A 22,307-nucleotide genomic window follows, 5' to 3' on the forward strand; every position below is an offset into this window, starting at 1 on the left:
CATAAGAAAGGAGAGAAAGGGCTCTGAAATTGCCCACGGACAGGATAGCATACAGGTTACCTGCTCAGTTTTCCCAACCATGGTGAGATGTATTGAGTAGTATCCAATGAAACAAATGAAACAGTTCTACTAGGGCAAGAGGTTTTACCTGCCTCTCCCTGCATTCCTGCCACCCCCCCCCCATCTGCTCTGGGTGTTTCCCCAACCCTTCAGAGCAAAATTACAGGGTGCACAGGGGGCATGCAGGGAGAGGGTGAGGAAATTCCATTGCACAGTCTTTGTGCTAGCTGAACTGTTTGATTGCACTGCATTTTTATTTAAATTACAGTAGTTATTTCTAAATTGACACCTACACATATAAATTAGCACATGCAAATTATATGTGAATCTGCATTGTCTTTTTGGGGATGATGTGCAAGTGTGGCCACTCTGCTTTTGGGAATTTAGAAATGAATAGTCCTGTTAGCATCTCAAGCTTTATTCTTCTGAACGCAGGAAGTACCGGTATTTGGCCTTGGGACTTTATTCTGCACCGGAGTGGCTAGTTTTGTTTCCAAAAGGAAACTGAGTAACTTCCAATCTGCAGCATAGATGTGGGCATTTCACACTTCACTTGCTGAGTGGGAAACCACCTGATCTGCTCTCTGCAATTCTTGCCTCTGAAGGGCTCTCAAAATGAAGTGCCAAGCTGCTGAAACAGCCGTTTCACCCCACATTCTCCACCCAGGCAAGCAATCATTTCATCTGAGGGAGGTGACGATTTCTCAGCTTTTCAAATGCAAGCAGAAGGTAGCACAACAAACCACTGAGTGATCCAGTACCTCTGCTCAGTGGACAACAGGTGCAATGAGTAGATTTCAAAGCTGCACTCTTGCAATCGTACAGGCATTTCAGTTTGCCAGGTGGAATAACCCCCCTTCTCTTCCCCCTGCCCCCTGTTCTGAGGGTTCTCCTGAACCGTACCAGGACAATTTGGGGAACACAGTGGGGGGACAAGAGGGTGGAAAGCCCCATTTTGCAATTTTTGTCCTTCCAGTGATGAAACTGGTTAGGTGAATTGCACCCAAAGTTTGCAGATAATCAGAGGGTGCTCATGGGGGCACTCTGGGCATGAGCATTTCCCTAGGAGGACAAGTGAGGGGATGTTGAACACTGTATATGATCTGCAGGTCAAGGCCATCATGGTGCAGTGGTGAAAATTCATACAACCATTGCTTTACCAGTTGTGGTGCTCTGAGACCAGCAAGACTAGAGACAGAGAAGTCTAGGGATGTGCCAGGGGAAAGCTTGGATGTGCTAAACCCAGGGCCCCCTCACTTCCTTAGCATGGCCCCGGAAACAGCAAAAAAGCATGCCATTAATGTCAGTTGGAGGGGTAAATTTGAAAGATTGTGGGGGGTCACTGGAAAATCTTCCCCCAATTTCAGTCCTGGCTGGCTTGAGCTGCAGGGATTAGGGAGTGGTGGTTTCTCCTCCACAGAATCGACCACCACCACCTTAAAGATTGCTCAGTGAATAAAGTAAATCTCCATAGGACTCACTTTCAGGAAAGCGGGCATAAGCTTGCAGCCTTAACATGATAGCTGTAGACAAAGGCGACAGAGGCACACAGAAGCAGCAGCTGAGTCCAGCTGTCTAAGAAGGGAGCTGCAGGGATGATGTGGAATCATTACTATGGAGATGAGCTTCTGTCTGTACCCTTAGACAAAAGCCACAGGCATTTGGCTTTAATTCAGCCAGGCCTCCCAATCCTGCTCCAGTTTCTGGGAGGTATGGATGCCTCAGTGTTGGAACTGGGATTTGTACCAGCGTGCGGGGATAGAATCTTCCTTATTCATGATCGCATCTCCCTCAGTATCAGCACATAGGACTGGGCCATTAGTCTGTGGTCCTAAGCACAAAGAAACTAATTTGAGAAAAACAGCTGTATTTTTGGCAGCAAAAGGACAAAGATTGGTCTATTTTCGAACCAACTAGTTGTGATCTGAGAGATCTGCTTTGTTTGTTTGTTGTCTTAAGCTTATATCAGCTACCCCAAGGGCAGGGTGCTTAACTATTTCTTACTGCACCAGTTCCTCCCCCCTCCCCGCCTATGCAAGCTTATAAGGGATGCAATTTAAATCAAGAAAATTGAGCGGAGGACAAACCTTAGCTCCTCTGCTATTACTGTGGCCCTGATCCACTCCCACCCGATTGCTGCTTTTAGTGTTGGGTGAGGAAACATGCAGGAGATGCTGTACACAGATATCCTGCACTACTTCTGGAACTTTTGTAGGTGGGACTCTGTTTCTATCTTGCATTAGTCAGTAGAATAAGTAGGTGGTGGGAACTTGTGACAATGGTTTATAAGGCAAGCGTGGGGAATTTTTTTGGCTAGATCTTTACCTCTCCACCCCCACGGACCACCTTAGACACATTGATGTCAGCTGATTAAATGTTTCCATTATTTAGCGGTGTGGACACTGTGCTGGGGACAACAGTTTAGGGAGCCACAAATAACCACACAGAACATGGCAGATGATAGGGGTATCAACAAATAGGGAAGGTTTAGTACCTGGGTTGGCATGGGCACAAAAGGACCTACAGGACTGATGCTGGCATCAGCTCCTTATTTTTGAGACATTTTATATTTGTTGGGTGTCCATCCAGGCCTGTACATAGTTACAGATGCTCGTTTTATTATTATTACTTTCAGAATACACTACCTTTTTCCTACAAAAAAAAGTTGTTTATTTCCTGTAGTCATTATAGTACTATGATTCACAATGCAAAATTATACCTGCTGGAGCATTTTCTTCAGAGTTGGCAAAAAATAGGGGTTTTGTGGGGTTTCTTTTTTGCTTTAACATATCAGGAATGTAGAAGCACTTGTAAAGCATGGGACAGAGAAACAAAGAGAAATGTTAGTCATGTGCTTCACAACTAAGTTATATACATGGTCATCTGATCTTACGTGTGGGAAAGGAGTTTCATGCTGCAGCTCCACAGAACAGTATCTTCAGATTCTTTAGGTTCCTGCTCACCCTTATGATAAGCCATCTCTCCTCCTCATATTGCACATGTCCTGAAGGCAAAGTTCTCTTTCTGAATAGCTATAGCTCAAGTCAAACCCCAGCACCAGCCCACATAGTCTGAATAACATGGATGAGACATTAACATCTCCAAGTCACTGTCTATTCCCTGCTGAGATAACAGGGCCTGCCCTATTTTATCTTAATTGGTTGGGAATTTGAGGACTGGTTTCGGCTGACCAGCAATGCTGTAGTGACTCAGGACTAGGTGGCTACTTCCTCTCAGAGCTGTTTGCTTTATGGATGTCTGTGGCACCTACCATGAGTAGACTGGCTGAGTCTTACCTGGCTTTAGGCCACAAGATACACACTATTTCTTCACTTTAGGATCCCTGAAAGTATTTATTTAACAGATTTCTATATCATTTAATAAAAAACAACAACCACCCAATACCTCTAAGTGGCTTAAAATAAAAATTGAAAATATTCATTAAAACATACTGGTGATTTTCTCAGAATAGATTGCTCTCTGCACTAGAACTTCTTTTTCCACCAGGCTGGGCTAGTTATGGTTGGACACACAGAACTATTCTTAGAGACTGGCCCACAAATGTATGGTCTTAATCCTGCTACTCAGGGATCTTTGTGTTCTCAGCTCAGTAGTACTATAATTTACAACAAAGCTGCAATCCTTTGAATTTTGATTTGTAAAGACATTCCACTGCAATCGTCAGGTTCAACTGACAAGTTGAATCTGACAAAGTAGATGTTAGTCCACAAGCATTTATGCTATAATACATTTATGGGTGCTACCATGTTCTTTGTTGTCTTAAGTATCTTTGGAGCAGAGTGTTAGTACAAGCAGTGAAGAAAGCAAAGAGCCCTGTGGTCTGAGGGCTCATAATACTAAATAATGCTGAAACACCTAACATCAGTTGCTAGTAATACTATAGCACTACTAATAGTGCTATAGCAGTCAAAGTACTTCACACACATTATCTCAGTAATCCTTAACAACAAAAGGGAGATCAACAGCATTATTATCCCATTGGAAAGAAAATACCTTACCTAGAACCAATGACATAGGCAATATTTGAACTGGGGATTTCATGGCTCATGGTTAATTCTCTTTGGCACTAGGCTACACTAGTTCTCACTGCAGTGGCGTAGCGTGGGGGGTGCCAGGGGTGCCGGCCGCACCAGGCGCAACATCTGGGGGGGGCGCGCTCGCTGCCTCCGGAGTCGCCGAAGAGCCTCGGGCGCAGGCTGTAGCGGAGCCGCATGTCTCGCGGAACCGACGAGCTGTGCGCGCGTCCGGGCTGAAGGCGCCCGGCAGGCAGCGGCTCTCAGCGCTCGCCGCGGAGGACGCGCCAGGCAGCCCCTCCTCACAGCCCCGCCTCCGCCGGTGCTGCTGCAGCTGCTGGGCCATTGCATTTTCCTCGCCTCTCTGCCCCCCTCCTCCTCCGGGCAAGCGGCGTAGTTTGGGCGGCAGCGCCAGCGGCAACTCGCAGGTTAGGGGTTAGGGGGGGCGCAAATTATTTGCCTTGCCCTGGGTTAGGGGGCGCAAATTACTTGCGTCGCCCCGGGTGCTGACAACTCACGCTACGCCGCTGTCTCACTGTAAGTTGGAGGAGGCTGGGGGATGTCCACGAGACCTAAAAACCCCTCTTGATTATTGCTGGATATTTGGAGCACGTTCACTGACTACAGGTTCATTTCTGAGCATAGCTCAAAGTGTCCATTATCTTTAACAGCCTAGATAGTTTGGGAGCAGGGTGCCTAAATAATGCTTTCTTCCCAGCCTCTAGTATGGCTGATGAGAATGTAAGAGAGAGCCTTTTCTGTTGTTGCACCAGGGCATATAACTCTCTGCTATGAGAGATTCTAGCCCCTACTTAGTTGGTCTTTTGTTGCTAGCTAAAGTTTTTGTTTTGTTTTGGCAGTTGTAGCTAAACAGCCTCTGAAGTACCACAAGTCCCCCACCCCCTCTTAGGAAGTGGAAGAGTTGGATACAATCTGTATAATAAATAAGCTAGTTTCAGCACAAGAGATCCCTGCAAACTGCTAGTTCAGTGTAGCTAGCACACTTCCATGTTTTCATGTGTTTGCAGTGTTGCACCCTCTTTTTTCTTGTGTGTGTTATAGTTTGTGTTTCATATTGGAGCATAGAACTGAAAGCGGCAGGCTTATTATGTGCTGCCTTGGCTAGTGCCACACGTAGATGTGGTAGCAGGAATTATTAATATCAGCCTCTTGTGGAAATGGGTTTGGTTTGGATCACTGCACAGAGACAGCAGCCTGATACCACTATCTGTTCTATATGTGAAAGCTGATAATCTTTCTGCACAGGCAAGGGCTGTTCTTCTGTCAGTGCTAAGCAGTGGGAGCTCAGATTCCTGAATTCTTTTTCTGGGCTTGCCACTGACCCTTTCTGAGTAGCTGTTGAACCTTTTCCATGGTGACATGGGACAAGGAAGGCTGTTTCATGCTCTGCTGAATTCATACATGGAAGCTCCTTCAGAATAAGAAATGGCAAGATTCTCTTTTGTGGTGTCATCGTGTCAAGTGATGAATATGTGTGTATATTGCTATGTGTATGCATGCTGGGAAACTAATTGGCTGTGGTATATCCAACACATTCACACCATGTCTTGGGTCTTGTCCAGTATATGGTGCATTTTGTAATAGGAAGTGATTCCTGTGTAATTGCAAGGGAAGGAAAGAACTGATTTGCATGCAAAGCCTGATGGGCACCCCAAAGAAAACCTAAGTCAAGGCTCAACAGGGCTTTCCTACTTTCAGTGCCAAGGTTTGTTCTTGCATGACCAAGCAGTGCACTTAAGCATGTGTAGATTGCTTTGTCTTCAGCACTAGTCACTCCCAGGTGGTGAGTTTTCGGGAGAACGGGTTCCAGAACAGAAGGGGCTGCAGTCTTGAAAATGGGAACCTTTTCAGTACCCTTTTATGCCAAATACGTTTTGATGGACAAGCTGTTGCCCCCATTCCCCATACAACTGAACTGGCAACTAATTTTGTTCCTCAATTCTGGCAACAAAGGCAGCTTCCATCACAGGAGCTGAGGACTAAGATGAGCTAGATTAGGAGTCTCAAGGGGAGCAGGAGGGGGGCTGGCCCAACTCCCACTCACTCTCTCAGCATCCTCAGCCTGAGGCAACTGCTTCACTCCGCCTAATGGCAGAGCTAGCCCTAGCTCTGCTTCTGGGGCTCTGGGGGAGGAGGACAGGACAGGAGATTTCCATGCATGGATCTCTGGTGGGCCAAAAATGGCCCCAGGGTCAGGGGTGCCAACTTGAATAAAATATTGGGACGATAAGCCCCACCCCACATAATCACACGACGCGGTGCACGCACACAATTTGAATGGCAATGCCTATCGACTTTGGGGGGGCGGTCCCCCCAATATTTTATGGGGCGGGGCAAAGGGATCTCAGCCCCAAGGAGTTGGCTCCTGTGTCCAGGGGGGGGGTCTGTCAGATGACTCTCCCCCCTGTGGGGGCTGGCTGCTGGAGTGCCTTGCCACGACGTCTCCCCCTTCCCCGCCTATGCCTGCCTTCCGCTGTCGAAAGCGCCCTGCTCTCCCTCGGCGCCTCTCAAGCGCGGAGGCAGGCAAGGCTCCGCGAGTGCGCGCGCACGCGTACTTATTCGCCGATGTCCACACGCGCACACACACACCCTCACGCACAATTACACACGCCTCCTCCCGAGCCAGAAATAGCCTCGCGCGCGTCTCGCGCCCCCACTCCACTCCCTTTCTCTGCCGAGCCGGCAGCATCTCGCAGGCGGGCAGGGAGGGCCCGTTTTTTGTTCGCCTTGCCTCTCGCTTCTCTTCCCCCCTCAGTTTCCCCAGCGGCGCTGGAGGAGATAGGAGGGGCCGGGCGCTCTGCGCTTCTGTGAGCGCGCGCGCGCGCCGGGGCGGGGAAGGTGGCACCGGCTGCTTTGATAGCGTGTGTCTCTCTTTTTTTTCCTGTTTTATCCCACCTCCTCCTCCTCCTCCCTTCTCCCCCCACCCCTTCTCTCTCTCTCTCTCTCTCTTTTTCTCCCCTCCCTCCCCTCCTCCGACCTTCCCGTTTTCCTCCTCTCCTCCTTCTTTCATTCTTTCTTCTCCCTCCGTTGCTTCAGAGGCTGGGCTTTTAAATGGTTTCCTCGCGGCGGGCGGGAAGAAGATGCTTGGCAGCGGCGGCGGCGGCAACAGCAACGACGTCAGGAGGCTGCAGCGCGACGCGGAGCTGAGCGGCGACGAAGGGCCCGAGGAGGCGCTGAGGGGCTACAAGAAGCAGGCGTCGGCGTCGTCGGGCGACGGCAGCAACAAGGCCATGATGCAGAAGCGCGGCAGCGCCAAGGGCCCCGGCGGCGTGGCGGCGCCTAAGGCGCCGGCCGAGCTGAAGGTCTTCAAGGCCGGCAGCGTGGAGGGCCGAGGGCCGCTGGCCTCCAACCTGCGCAAGCAGAAGTCGCTCACCAACCTGTCCTTCCTGACGGACAGCGAGAAGAAGATGCAGCTGTACGAGCCCAAGTGGAGCGACGACATGGCCAAGGCGGCCAAGGGCTTCGGCGGCCGGAGCCTCAAAGGCGGCAAGGAGGCGCCGCCGCTCATGTCCAAGAACCTCTCGCGCTCCGAGCACTCGCTCTTCCAGGCCAAGCTGGCGCCCCCGGCCGCCGGCAACAAGCCTCCGCCGCCGCTGGCGCCGCTGCCCTCCAACCTGGGCAAGCCCAGCCGCATCCCGCGAGGGCCCTACGCCGAGGTCAAGCCCCTCAGCAAGGCGCCCGAGGCCGGCAGCGGCAGCGACGACCTCAAGTCGGACGACGAGATCCTCTCCAGCAAAGGCAAGGCGGCGCAGCAACAGAAGCAGCAGCAGCAAGCGGCCCCCCAGCCTGCCGGGAAAGGGGCGCCGGCGGAGGAGAAGGCTTTCCTGAAGGTGGATCCCGAGCTGGTGGTCACCGTGCTGGGCGATCTGGAGCAGCTGCTCTTCAGCCAGATGCTCGGTGAGTCCGTCTCTGCCGTCCCTCCCTCCTTCCCTTCCCATGGATGGATGGATGGAAAGCTGCCTTGCTCGGTGAAGGTTATTGGGGAGACTTGAGTGGGAGGAGGAGTGAGCGTCCCCTCCCCAGAGGACAGGTGTCAGCCGGCGCTCTTGGTTTTGGGGTGTCTTCATGGATTGGAGGGTGACCCTCCGCAGGCTTTCCTGCTCTCTTTGCAGAGGGATGCGGTGTTGCGTCTGACTGCCTTGCCTTGTAGGGTACAAGAGGATTTTTAAGTGTGAGGAGTAAGCAAGTTCGGCTCCAAAGTAGACCACTTCAGCCTGCTTATTTTATAACTGTAAGCACTCCGGGAGGCTTTCCTCTCGCCTTCTTAATTCATTCATTTATTTTTGGTTTATCCCTTGAGTATAGCAAATAGGCTGTCTTTCACATCATCCCTGCCCTCCACACAGAAAAACCCTCCAGGCTCCCTCCAAAAGAGGCATCTCAAACCTAATTGAGCCAGCATACTAATAAATGTTAGTTAAAATCCCCCAGTTTTCTGTGCAAAGGTGAAACAGGTAGCAGAAGTGGGCAGGAGGGAAGATAAATTTCATTCTGGTTCTTTTTTTCTTTTTCTTTTGCTCAAGACATCCAGGTTAAGGGAAAGCAAGGGAAAGAGAAACATTATTATTATTATTATTATTATTATTATTATTATTATTATTATTATTTCATTTTAGCTTATGAAGCAGAGTAGATTTAGTTAGCAAGGGAATAGAACAAACCCAGACCTGGGGGTTCAGCAGCAATGAGTGGAAATGGGGATTGCATGAGGATGCCGTAATTGGTGTTAAAATGGATGGCACCCCCTTTACTATATTAGGGAGGAACAGTCAAAAAGGTCTATTGCTGCATATGCAGCTATGCCATGCGAGCATCCTTATGGCAAACCTGTGAAGGAGGTATGTGTGCGTGAGAGAGAGAAGCAGAAATTGTGACTGCAACATGGGCTGTCATCCATGGAGCTGAGGCAGCAAGGACTGTGAGATGCTGCAAGACAGCTGGATTGCAGGCTGTGTCTGCATTTCCCATAAGGGGGTGTGCACACAGGGCACAGAATGAGCCGTCATTGCCTTCTGGTTGCTGTTGGTGAAAGAGGGGAGTGGTCGCTAACACAGCTCCCGTGCCAGCTGCAGCTGAAATGAAAACCTGCAACATGACAGTGGGGTACATGGCAGTGAGGAAGGAAGGATGTGTCGGTGCCTCCAGAACAGACAGAGAGGAGTAGATCCTGTTTGGTTACTAGGGAGATCTGCATAGGAGCAGCAGTTGCTAGCGCTTCAGTGCTGCTCTTGCTCTACTCCACCTGGAATCTCTCTATTCGAGACACCCGCCCAGGAATGGCTGCTTTGCAGATGTCATAGGCTTAAGCGTAAGGGAATACATAGCAGCACCTCCTAAGCACCAACAATTTGGTTTCCATGCAACAGCTCAGCTCGTAATGATCAATCACTACGGAATACAAAATTCCCTGTTCCTCTCTTGCCTTGTAAATGCTTCTGTAACTGAACAGCAGGAAGATAATTCAAACGGAAGCTTCTGCATTTAGGAACAGAAAGTCAGGAATGATGGGCACTAGGTTGGCGCTTTTAGAAACTTAGGATTGTTTGAATTGCCTTCAAATGCTGCCTATATCTTGCAAAACTACCACACCCTTTGCATTGACTGCAACTGATGCTACTGGCTGAACTAAGCACAGGGCATAGATTCAGGTGCCAACAGCACTATCTATGTGGGATGGCAGACCAGAGCTGTAATTTGAGGTTGCAGGATCACAGGCAGGGGAGTGGTTATGGAGGAGGAGACTGGTAATTAGATGCTGTGGAATGGGAGATGGGAGATAGGGAACTAAGTGCTGGAATAAGGAGCTATGGGGTTGGGGCTGAAGGACTTTATGACAGGTAGAACATGGGTCTAGAATGTGGGCAGGACTCAACTGGAGTCCCAACAGCATTGTAGGGCCTGCTGCTGATTGAGGATGGCAAATGGAATATGTGTAATTAGGGCATTGTTACACATGATAGCGAAAAAAGGGCAGTACCTTAGCGAAAGAGCACATGCTTTGTATGTGAAAGGTCTCGGGTTCAACCCTTTGCATCTCCAAAAGGAGCTGGGGGAAAAACTCCACCTAAAAGCCCCAGAGAATTGCTGCCACTGAATATTGACAATACTGAGCTAGATGGATGACTGCCCTTTCTGTAAGAAGGCAGCTTCCTGTTTTTCCTAAATGGAGACAATATCTCTGTAGGAAAACAGTTTATGCTTGGGTGTGTACCCCATCACATTTGAAGATGGTGTGACAATATTCATGGCAAAATAATATTTGTGCCATTTTGAAAAATGACAGTGTGCTATCTTTGTGCAGGGAAAACTATGATTTACCAGATAATGCTGGAGCGAGGGTGGAAACGGAATGCAGAGCCAGCATAGAATGTAAAGATTTGTATCAGAGTTACTGGGCCAAGAGAACTGGGGAGAGTACCATGCAAGGCTAGTGTAGCAAATATAACTGGGCATTAGAATGGGTAGCATTGGCAAATTCATGGAAGGGAATGACAGGGAGGGCTGCCATTTGGGAATTACAAGTCTGTAAATCCATAGAGTGAAACTTCTGTGTAGTGTATCCCCCATCCCGCTCTTGGCTGTAGCAAAGACCAGGTCAGGTTTTTTAGCTTGCAAATGAATATATGTTTATTAAAAATCTCAACAAAATGTGATATAGGAATTAGAGGCTTGGTTTTGCTTGTCCAGTGGGGGATGGAAGAAGCAGGTTGCTCAGCAGCTGGTTTGTGTTTCTAGTGGAAACACTTGGGCTTCCATTTCCCCAAAGCTCCCTCCAGAAAAGAGATCACACTGCAGTCTTGGCTGATAATTGACCTGCTGTCTTTATTCCTCTCCCCTCTATTCCAAGGAAGACATAGCTTGTAAAAGCTGAACAGTGTGTAAGAACTAGTCTGGACTAGGAAAAAAGACAATTGAATGATGAAACCTGCTTTCTGCCCCTTGCTTGCACCTCCTTCTATTGCCTCACCATTGTATCATATAGAAACATGTGCACTTAGTTCCCATTTTGTAAAATGAATAATTTGGAGCTTACCTTGATCCTCAGATTCTTCATTCTGTTTACCCCCCCCCCCCAAAAAAACACCCACCCACCCACCACCACCTGGAGCATCCCGAGCACATGTTGAATTACCTTCCATTCTTGAGCTGGATGAAGAGAGGGGAAGGATACAGGAAAGTCCTAAGAATATATAAAGAGCTATACTCTTATCAGATGAGATGTATGTTTAACCCAATGCCTGCCCCTGCCAGATTTGAATGCTTCAGTTAATTTATAATTTCATGGGGTTACAACAGAGTAGTGAATTCCTTTTGCTTGTAATCTTGGAACCATAATGCTAGGGACACCCTGAATTTGAACTTCCTATATCTGTCTTCCATCAAATTACCTAGTTCTTGGATTAAATTATACTGCTGGCAGAGAGTCCAATGTGAACCGTGAGAAAAATATTTACTCTTGTTTCTGCTGTGTCTTGTTGAAAGAGCAGAAAACCTCTTATTTACCTCTGTCTGTCCTCTTGTGATTTTGCATATATTATTTATCCCTTATTTGGGATTCCATTTTTTAGGTTGAAGCTTTATTTTTTTATATTTTTATTGCTTTACTTTGCATAAAAGGAATCCTATTACTGGTAACCTTTGTTGCTCCTGTTTGTCTTTTCTAGCTTTCTCTATGTAATATAGCCAGGACTGCTTAAAAAGTGCAGTACCATATTTTTTAAAAAATCTTTAAAAAATAATAATTCATCACATTCTGTTTGTCTTTTTGGTGACTGTAGCACATCAGTGCTGCCATTTTCAGAAAGCTCTCTATAGCAGTTTAAGGATCGCTTAAATGAATAGCAATAGCTAATTTGATCCTGTGCGCAACCTTGTTGGGTGTTACTTTTCCTTAATGTATGTGTAACTCAGCATCTACCATCACTGAAATTTATTTGCCATTTTGTTGTGCATCCCTGTAGTGCTAGGGGAACCTGCTGAAACTCTTCACAGTGTGCTTATGATTAAACTACTTTTAATTATTTGTCATTATATGCAGATCTGTTCACACCTTTTTCCAGGTTGTTAATGAATACTTAGCAAGAGCAAGTTCCCATGCAGATCCTTGGAGACACCTCATTGTACACCTCTTTTCACTGAGATAACAGCCCATAAATTCATTCTCATTCCTTTATTTATCCAGTTGAGTGATCCAGAAAAAGACATTCCACTTTATCCTGTGACTGTTAAGGTTTTTGGGAAACTTTTCTGAGGGGACCCCACCAAAGTTTTTTTTGGAAATCAAAGAAGCGCGGGGTTAACCTTATCTACATTTTTTTGCAAGATGGCCTCAATTTCTATTTGGTTAATGAGGTCTGATTCAGTGTAACACATCTCATGCCAGCAGCTAGAGATTCCCTTTGTAAGAAAAATAACAACCTGGTTTTCCACGGATGGATGGGGTGGAGAAAGATAAGAGATAATTGCAGAGCAGGATTGGGGAATTATAGTTCCCATCATGTCTGACCATTAGTCTTGCCATGGGCGTAGCCAGGGGGGTGCAGGGGACAGCTGCCCCCCCAATCAAGTAAATAAATAAAAATACTTAACTAGTTGACTAATTGCATTGCAGTTAACTCGGTTCTGTCCCCCCAATATAAAGCCTGCTCCCCTAAAATAAATCCTGGTCACACCCATAAGCCTTGCTTGCTGGTGCTGATGGGAACTGGAGTCAGACAACATCCGGAGGGCCACAGGTTCCAGGCTCTTTCTCTATTTCTCTGTTGCAATCGGTATTGCTCACAGTTTATTTTGCACCTTCACTCCTTTTCATATTTCTCAGTGCTTCATTTCCTTGCCCATCCATGTTTCGGTATTATTCTTCCTGCATTTTAGCACTTCCTCCTCCTAGTACTCTGAGCAGCTCGCAAGCTGTGCTCAGTACTGATTGTGCACTTGGGTACTAGGTATGTGTCCTACCACATAGCTTCTCTTTGGGAATGGCTGGTAGCTTGGAACATGAAAAGTTAGGCAATCCCCTCCTTTCCCCATAAAATAAAGGAAGAAATAGCATGTCTCTTGGTGCAGATCACTGCATACATGATATGTGCTATGCCAGCATAAAAAAGGGAGTGAAATTCCCTCATAGTGGCAGAGGAAATCATAACGAGGGACACCCTGGGATGTTTGCCTGGACTAACACAAAAGATATCCAGGAAGTTAAATGCCTCTTCAATGAGGTTTTAATGTCAGTTCAAAGAAATCTAGACATAGGACTCTAATCAGAGAGAACTCAGAATGAAGTGCAGATTGCATCATCTGTTTGTGGTATATCCGGGTACATATTGGGTTAAAAATAGCTGTTGCAGGTGTATCCTTGGCATCAATTAGCCAGTGACTCATTTTGTATATAACCATGGTCAAGCTGCTGCTATCAATGGACCACATTTCCCTTTGAAAGTGAAGAAGCACATCATAGAGATTACACACTGAAATATCAGCATGAATATAACTATGGATTTTGACTTGTGGGTCTCATTCTTTCCCTAGTCTTTCAGCATGTTAATGGCACCACAAGAGCGCATGCCATTCGAGCAATCCCAGTGAGTTTTCAAATGTGTTAGCAACATAAAGTCTGGAAATGGAAGAAATCTCTATACTTCATAGGAAGCTTGGTCACCAGGGATACTGTTAAGAATGCTTTCCACCTTGCAGCAAAATCATTAACACACTATCAGTCATGATGGACACTATGCTCTGCCACCATGTATGCTTCTGAATACCAGTTTCTGGAAACTGTAGCAGGGAACCAACCAACCAATCATTTTATTTGTATGCTGTGTTTCCAAAGTTAAAACCATGCTCAAGGTGGCTTGCAACAATTAAAAAATTACAAACAACCAAAAGTAGTCATAAACAATAAATACAACATCACAATGTAGAAAATCAAGTCAAACAATTTCCACGTAAATCATAATAACTAAAATAAAGATTTAAAAATAATATCAGTAACAGCAACAACCCCCCCCAAACAATACCCCAGCCCAAGAGTCTATTCATCAGTCTTGACTTTTGCAGCTGGAGCCAGTCAGGGCCCCACCCTCCCAGTCCCTGTGAAAAAAGGCTTGCAAGGCAGGGAGCAGGTCTTCCAGGACTCACAGCCACCTAGGGGTCTGCATGTGGCTGGGATTCTTTCAAAGAATGCAACAGTAAGTGTACTACAGTCTGATTCTGCAAGGCACTTCTTATTTTTCTAAGCAGGTGTTTGCGCCCAGGGTCACTTAACACCGGTTAGCAAATGTTTTAACAGTTAAGAGATCCTGGGTATACACTTTCTCTTTGTTAATTTCAGACCCACTGGTGAATTATAGGGATTCCAGTAATTCAAAAAGTCAAAAACAAATGAAAAACTGGTCAATGGCAATGAAGAACCCACAATTTCAGTCACGCTGTGTTCCTAAGTGTTGTTTGCTATCTGCTTCAGTGTGTGTGTTGTATGGAGAGAGTATCCCTGTGAAAGTGCACAGACATGAAGGAGATTGTGACCAACAGTTAGTTACCTGCTGGGTAGAGATACTGGCAGGGAGAGGAGTTGCTTTGTCTTTGGTTTGGACAGTAAAACTGTGAAAGCCATTACTTTGGAAGGAAAGTTAGGATATTAAATACATACATACACACTTTTAGGACAGTTGTACCCTCTGTAATGAAATCAGAGGCAAGAATGTTCATCTGAGGCTAGCAGTGCATAAATTACGTCCATTCCATTTTCTCAGGGGTCAGCAAACCTTTTCAGCAGGGAGCTGGTCCACTGTCCCTCAGACCTTGTGGGGGGCTGGACTATATTTTTTTTTGGGGGGGATGAATGAATTCTTGTGCCCCACAAATAACCCAGAGATGCATTTTAAATAAAAGGACATAGTCTACTCATGTAAAAACACGCTGATTCCTGGACCGTCCATGGGCCAGATTTAGAAGGCAATTGGGCCTTAGTTTGCCTACCCATGCATTATCTCCTTAAGACCTCCCATTCATTGCTCATGTCAATTCTATTGGGTATTCTATTGACCTTGTTGGATATGGCCTGTTGGGGCATTGTTTGCAAGTTCTTCATGCGTTCTCTAGTAACCTGAGATTTCCACACCATTTAACTCACTGACTTCCCAACTCTTAGAAGATTTTCTGTCAGTCTGTTTGCTTTTCTTTGTCTTTAATTTCTCTTTTAACTATTAGGTTTCTCCTTATGTCATTCTTTGCTATGACATGGGGCTGATCCAACTATTAGTATTTTTTCCTCCAACTGGATCCTAAGCTCGCTTTCTCGGAAGTTAAATGGGTTCATAGTTTTGCTGCTGCATTGTGTTTGGGACTCTACAGACCATTAGAGGTAGCACATGCCTTGCCCAGAGAGCTCATTGTTTTGCACCTAGTACTGTACTTGAAATAAAGCTCTTGCTATTTGATTTCAGTGGAATTTGCACCAGTGTAATGGGTTCTGGATTGGGCTGTAAAGCTTGGACCTTGTTGGCTGATGGAGCTGTCAAAAGATACTGCCATACTTTGGATTCTAATTACACAGATCTCTAATCCATAGCAGGAATCTAAGACACCTTGTTGTTATAAATATCTGAAAATGAGACATTGATAGGTCGATTGACCAAAACCTGGAACATTTATTATGTTGTGTTCAGTTTCTGAGGAACGTGTGCCAATTACTTTAAGAGAAAAGAAATTCTAAGAGGAGCAGATGTTCAAAACTGTTAGAGCAGGGAGCTGTAAATATAAACATGGCTGTGGTTTGGTTAGAGGGGGCTTGGCCATTCCTCCTTCACATATTTTAACCATCCTGAGATTAGGAGAAGGAGGACTGCAAGTATCTATGCTTGCATAATTATTGCTATCACTCAATAATAGTCAAGACTTTGTAAAGAGCATGTGCAAGCTTTGCTGTAGGAATTTGTCTTCATGTTTTGGTAGGGATCTCTAGAGGTTCTTGCAGCAGAAACATCTGTTTTTGTAGTGACTATTTTCAACATACAAATTATATATTGCATGTCTGCTAAAGGCTGAGTTGTAAAAGCTTGTGGTGTATGGATTTGGTAGTTACATAGACAACAGATTGGTGAAGGAAGGTCAGAGCTGTAAAGGAACTGTGCATAAAAGGAAAACCTCTGTGTTCCTGTACCCTCAAGTAGGGCCACAAGTACACATATTTATGTGAATGCAAAATAGGTAACAATTATGCTTTCAATCCAGGATCTTTTGTACAAGAACCAATGTAGTTTAATGGTTTACATGGTGGACCAGGCCTGGGAGGTCCTGGGTTCAAATCACCCCTCAGCCATGATATATCACTTGAGTGGCCTTGGGCATGCTACACTTTTTCAGGCTAACTGACCTCCTAGGGTGGTTGTGAAACAATTTTCAGTTTTTGTGCAGACTTTGAAATCAAACACAATTCTTTAGCTATTTATTTCTTTAAAAAACAAATAAACCAGACTGAACTGATTGCATTGCAGTCTGTATTCTCACATATCTAATCTAGCTAACTGACTGTTCTAAGGGCAAAACAGGCTTACTTTAACTCACACATGCATGCACACGCATGCATTTCAGGGACTTGAGCACATCTTGTTGAGCACTTTACCTGTCACAACAACCTCTGTCAAGATAATTCCATCAACAGTTATTCACCAGGAAAACTAAATGGAACCTCCAGGAGGAATTCAGTGTTGCGCGATGCTGATCATTCCATCAGCGGAAGCATTACAGCTTGCCAGATGGGAACGATCCCTCTCTCCTCTCTCACATGCTGTTCTGGGGCTTCTTTTCACCCCCCCAGCCAATTTTTTTTTTTGTGGGGGGAGCCCCATTGCACAAGCAGAAATCTTTGCACAGGCTTCCATTGATGGGACTCATCATGTGAGTCCTGCTCAACTTGTTCAGGCGTAGCATACATCCAACAACAGGTGTTTGTACAAACAGGAGGGCTGTTGCTTTAAAGGCTTCTCAGAAGCTTTGGTTGGCCACTGTTGGAAACAGAATCGAGGACTTGATAGCTCTTTGATCAACGTCAACTGTTGGTAGAGCACCAGATTCTTAATCTCAGGGTCGTGGGTTTGAGCCCCATATTAGCCAAAAGATTCCTGCGTTGTAGGGGACTATATGACCCTCAGGCCCCTTTCCATCTCTCCGATTCTCTGATTCTATTACTCTTACTGTGTTCTTATATGGAAAACACGGCAGCACGGGTGCTATTCTCCTGACCTCTGGTTTGTCATGCTGATGCTGCTTGGTGTGAAGAAGAGGGTGACTCTAAAGTTTGAATGCAAGCAGTAGATGATGAACAACTGTGGCATTGTTTTCTGCTTGGAGTACTCCACCAGTCCTCTGTGGAGATACAGCAATTCAGGGTACCTATACCACTGTCTGTTCAGATTTTTGTCAAGATTGGATATGGATTGCAGCCAGCCAACTGAGAGTTGAGGGACTGAGAGTCCATTTGCAAGACTGACCATTGCTAATTAATTGATTTATGAATGAATGAATGATCACTCTGGGAAACCTTTAATCTTAAGAGATGGCACTCCCCCCCTCCTGCCATCACAGGAATTGATTAGAGTGGTAACACACACCCCTGGCAGTACTTGAGTTTGGGGTTCAAAAGCGTACGTGCATCTCTACAGTAGGTTAGAGATCTGTGTAATTAGAATCCAAAGCATGGCATTATTAATACAGATATGCTATAGTCTTCAGGCACAGAATGTGAAGTGTAAAATGTTAGCTTCTCTTTATGTTTCAGAATTTTGTTTTCTTTGTAAGCAGTATTGCTTCTATGGTATCTCACTCCCTTTGCCCCTCTTACTTTGTCAATGATTTCCTCATTTCCTCTGCTTTCAACTGGGCTCTGAGGGCTTCACTCTTTTTAGTGTTAACTCCACAGAACCATTGACACCAGAGTATTTCTAATAAAACCCAGAAAGCTTTGGGGAATCAGGTCATTCCTGATATGGAGAAAACTAAGGCAGGCGTGGTCCACATAAAATAAGCGCTCATGTAAAGAAGGTGGGGCCATCATTTTGGCATATAAGTTAGCAAAAGCTAGGACACGCTAGCTATAAATAACTTGTTAATTGCTTCCTGTTTTGCAAAGCATCTGGTATGGACAATGATCAGAGGAAGATGCTGAATTATTTTACCCTGGCTTGGGGTTTATAGTTCTTGGTGCACTGGGACTTTGTTCAGTTTTGTTTGTGCTTTGGCCTCCTTTACTTTTTTATAATCAGTTGAGTATAGTGATATGAAATGCCCTATAATTATATAAAAACACAGTGGCTTGAACAGAGATGTTCTTTGAGTCATTTTTAGACCTATGATTCTATGGCTAACCACTTATTTTGTCACTAGATTGCAGGAAACCACTTCTAAGAATGTTCCTTTGAGCAAAGTCAAGATCTCTTGTACATGTTTAATTTCTTGTCAAAGGCATTTTGGACACCTTTGATAATACCTTCAAACCATGTAAAATGTTGATATGGGATAAAGACCCCCCCTTTGAGCAAAATGTGAATGATCTTAACTGAAATGGGATTCAGAATGGCACACATGGTTTCCCATTCATTTGTATCCGTACAGTCCTGTGGGTTGTGGGCTGATGTGAGTGATAATGATTTGCTTAGGGTCACCCAGTGAACTTCCTGATTGGGTGGGGCCAAGAACCTCAGTCTCTTATCTGTTTTAGTCTGTCACTCTATCCAGTGTACCACTCTGGCCCTCACCCCACCCTTCCTCCAACTCCACCAGGTCTTGGATAAGTGTTCCCTTGAATTATTTTCTTCCCAATCAGCTTCATGCTCAGTGATTTGAGGAATATTCATCTCAGAACTCATTAGAAGCACCCATGGAAGCACCCAGGTGGAGATGGAGGCTGCATTACCTTGAGGGATTTGTTCCAGGTCACTGCAGAACTGGTGATTATCTCTTCTTTTTAAGGTGTGCTACATAACCTTGTTAATGATGCCAACCATTTGTGACAATGCATCCTTGTGTTGATCACAGGAGTAATTCTGGCTCTAAAGAAATGTGACATCTTCCCATGCTCAGTTTCATTTCCCCGATTTCAGCTCTACTGTACTGTTTCCAGCTTCTAATTCTCCTTTATTTTCACATGAAAATTTCAAATTATGGTGCTTCTTTCTCCTTAAGGGCAAGTTGCATGTCCTTGATGCTTTTATTTTAACTTAAAAGCAGAAATGGGGTGGTGTTGAACTGGCTCGGTATAAGACAAGTGTGATGTAATTTAACTAGTTGTCTGTGACAACACAAAGACAACTGAAGATGGGATTGGTTATGGTTCATGTTCTTTGACTTCAGCCCTGCTCGCATCATTGTCTTCCCAACCACATAGCTAATGGAGTTCTCTTTGGAGATTCCCTGTGGTGCATGGTGACATTCACACGGCAACTTTTGCTTCTTATCCTGTCGCATGGCTCTCACAGCCCGTGTTCAGACTCTTCTGTTCCTAGAAGGAAGTGTCTCTTCTGTTGAAAGAAGTTGATCCTAGCACTGTCAGGAGATGGGATCTTTTGCTGGAGTAGTGCAGCTCATAAAACAGCTCTTTTCCTTGTGGCAAGGGGGAGCTCTAAAAAGGTCAGTGTTGTCCACCAGAGGGTGAGTAGAGATGCATAATCGTTCAGCATCCATATACTTTAAGGGCTTCCGGTGCGTCTTTTATACAAACAGCTAAAGAAAGAGTATTTTCATGTACTTGCAAGGCATGCATAGATACAGGTGTTACCTCTGCTTAGGTTTAATTTTGAAGGAGCTCCTGGTGTCCCCCCAGCTGATTCGGACCACAGTGGCTAAGAATTAAGGAATTTAATACTCACCAGTAGGTACTTTCTTTTCCTGCACACACATGGACTTTCCTTGTTAAAATGTATGGGCTCTGTACAAAATTCAGCTCCTGGACTGTCTAGGCCTTAGTTGATAGAGTTTAATGGACTTAAATTCAATATGACAGGAGGCATGCTTGCAAGAGGAATAGGGAGGGGCCCAGGAAAAGCAAAATGCTTGGCAGTGGGGAGATTAAGCACACATCCTTTGCCCTCCACTTCTCACCTGCAGAGCTCAGGCCACATCTTTGGATTAAGTGCCCCACACCTAGTCTAGAGTTTTTGGCCACTTCACAAGCAGTTGATTAGCAGCAGAACAATCCCCCTCTTCCTCGTCCCCAGCTGAGTGGATCAAGGTGAAGGATCCCATGGTTTACACTGAGCTCCTCAGACTGGCAGCAGTGACAGCCATTGTGGCATTTCCTGTTCATGTCATGTTTAGCTTCTTTTCCAATATCAGCTTTCATCAAGCATAGCCAAGAATAGTAGTTAAATACTAGTATTTAACTACTTGATGATGTGGATGAACCAACATCACCTCTCCTTCTTTGCTTCAGAAGCCCAAGTCCCTGATGTTACCCAGAGGCCAATTAAGGAAGGCAAGGGTTGTTCATTGGGCAGTCATGAGTGAACAGAAGTGCATTATGATTTTCTTGGGCACTGGGGAAGCCAGTAAGACTGTTGTTCCCTAAAGGGATGAGAAGCTTTTAGTCTTGTAGCAGCACCAGTGTCTTGACTTTAGCAAACTATGGTCATTTCTCCTTATTTTCATATATATAGTAAAGAAAACCTTATGTGAATGGAGAATGGTGCATACATGTTCAAATTGTTGCATTTCCTACTGAAGCATGTAGAAGTGTCACCCCTGTTCTTTTATAGCTGTTGTTTCTTTGTGTTTCACTGAGAGAGGCAGGGACTTAAAGGGAATGTGAATGATTGGATAGAGTGTGGTGTTGATAACACCAAGGTTGCAAGTTCCCTGAAAGGAGCAGTTGCATATTCCTGCATTTCAGAGGGTTAGACTAGATTATCCTCACCATCCCTTCCAATTCCATGATTCTATCTTTTGCCTGGTATTTGTACAAAAATACAGTAGAGTCATGTGAGAACAGCCCTTGAGAGGATCAAGAAAGACAAAAATAGTGAATTTCAGATCTTAATATTGCCTAAGTACTAATTGGTTTCAAAATGTGATGGTAAAACGTGGCAGAAATGTTAGCAACTGATATGACTTTCACAAAGGCGGAGAATATCCAGCCCTCCCATGAAACGACACAAGAGAGTGTTGGATAGTATGCTAACTTTAGATCAGGCTATCTTGGGATATACTTTGGTTTTCAGCCTTTCAAACTTTTCCAAGACAAATCAGGACAGTTGCCAACTTCATCTTGGGATTCAAGAGATGGAAGTTCTGCATCCTAAATCTGTGTTTTGCAGCTTTGTAATGCTTCTCACATGATGGCTTTAGAAAACAGATACCTTCATCTTCGATCAGTGCTGCTGGGAAAAGCCAAGAAGCATTGAATCTTGTGCCAGAATGTGTACATTTTCAAGGAAGAAAAATAACCACAGTCTGATCTGATGTTTGAGAAACAGTGATGGCTAGTTTCCATGCAAAGTCACTCATCCTAACCTATGCCATTTGCAAAGAGACAAGTAGTTGCATTAATTATGAATAAACATAGGTATGCCTGCACCTGTAATGCAGCTATATCGAGGGCAGTTAAAATTTTATAATCTGCTTTTTCACTAACACTCTCAAGACTTTTTACATAGTCCTGCTAGAACAAGTTGGATTATAAAATAAAACAAAACTATAAAACATGCCACCATACATATCAGAATTTGATGTAAGGAGCTAAGGGGTTTTGTAGTGCTGATATTATTCTGATATAACAAAGGGGGCAGAGGGATCATGCCCTCTTTCAATAATAGTGTGTTTTTAAATTGCCAAATATGTAGCAGTCAAAGGCACTTTTATGCCCCTTTCTTGGTATAGCATATTTGGCAGCTGCAGATTATCATAATGAATGCTACAGATATCCTATTTTGTTCATAGATGGCCTATTGGCCACCTAAGAATAATCATGCCATTGATTCTTCCTTTCTCTTTTTCCTCCTCTCTCCTGGTTGCTGTGGCAGCCAGTAACCCAGTCCTGGCTGTCATGTTTCTTTATGATGATGTGTTCATGTCCACATATCCAGTTTCCTAAGTAAACGTGGCAGTCAGAACTGGAATGCTGGAAGCCAGCTTAAGCAGTAGGTGCATCAAACAGTTGACAGCCCCTCGGATGGCAGGTTGGGGAAAAGTTTGACTGATGCC

At 45.1% G+C, this 22,307-nt stretch overlaps 1 protein-coding gene across 15 annotated transcripts in view; it reads left to right on the forward strand.

Annotated features, from left to right (window-relative positions):
* NAV1 (neuron navigator 1) overlaps nt 1-22,307 on the forward strand; it is a 267,596-nt gene that overhangs the window by 85,316 nt on the left and 159,973 nt on the right. For 6 of the 15 annotated variants that reach the window (XM_083508510.1, XM_083508523.1, XM_083508524.1 and 3 more), the window contains exon 4: nt 7,152-8,012. The exons of 8 other annotated variants lie outside the window; for them this stretch is intronic. In XM_083508510.1, the coding sequence (XP_083364636.1) occupies nt 7,152-8,012 (861 nt within the window). Of the gene's footprint in view, nt 1-4,973; nt 8,013-22,307 lie in introns of those variants that run through there. One more of the 15 variants, XM_083508526.1, reaches the window with a different exon arrangement.

This window comes from Podarcis liolepis (assembly GCF_965112155.1).
Source record: "Podarcis liolepis genome assembly, chromosome: 6".
In the NCBI taxonomy this organism is placed as follows: Eukaryota; Metazoa; Chordata; class Lepidosauria; order Squamata; family Lacertidae; genus Podarcis; species Podarcis liolepis.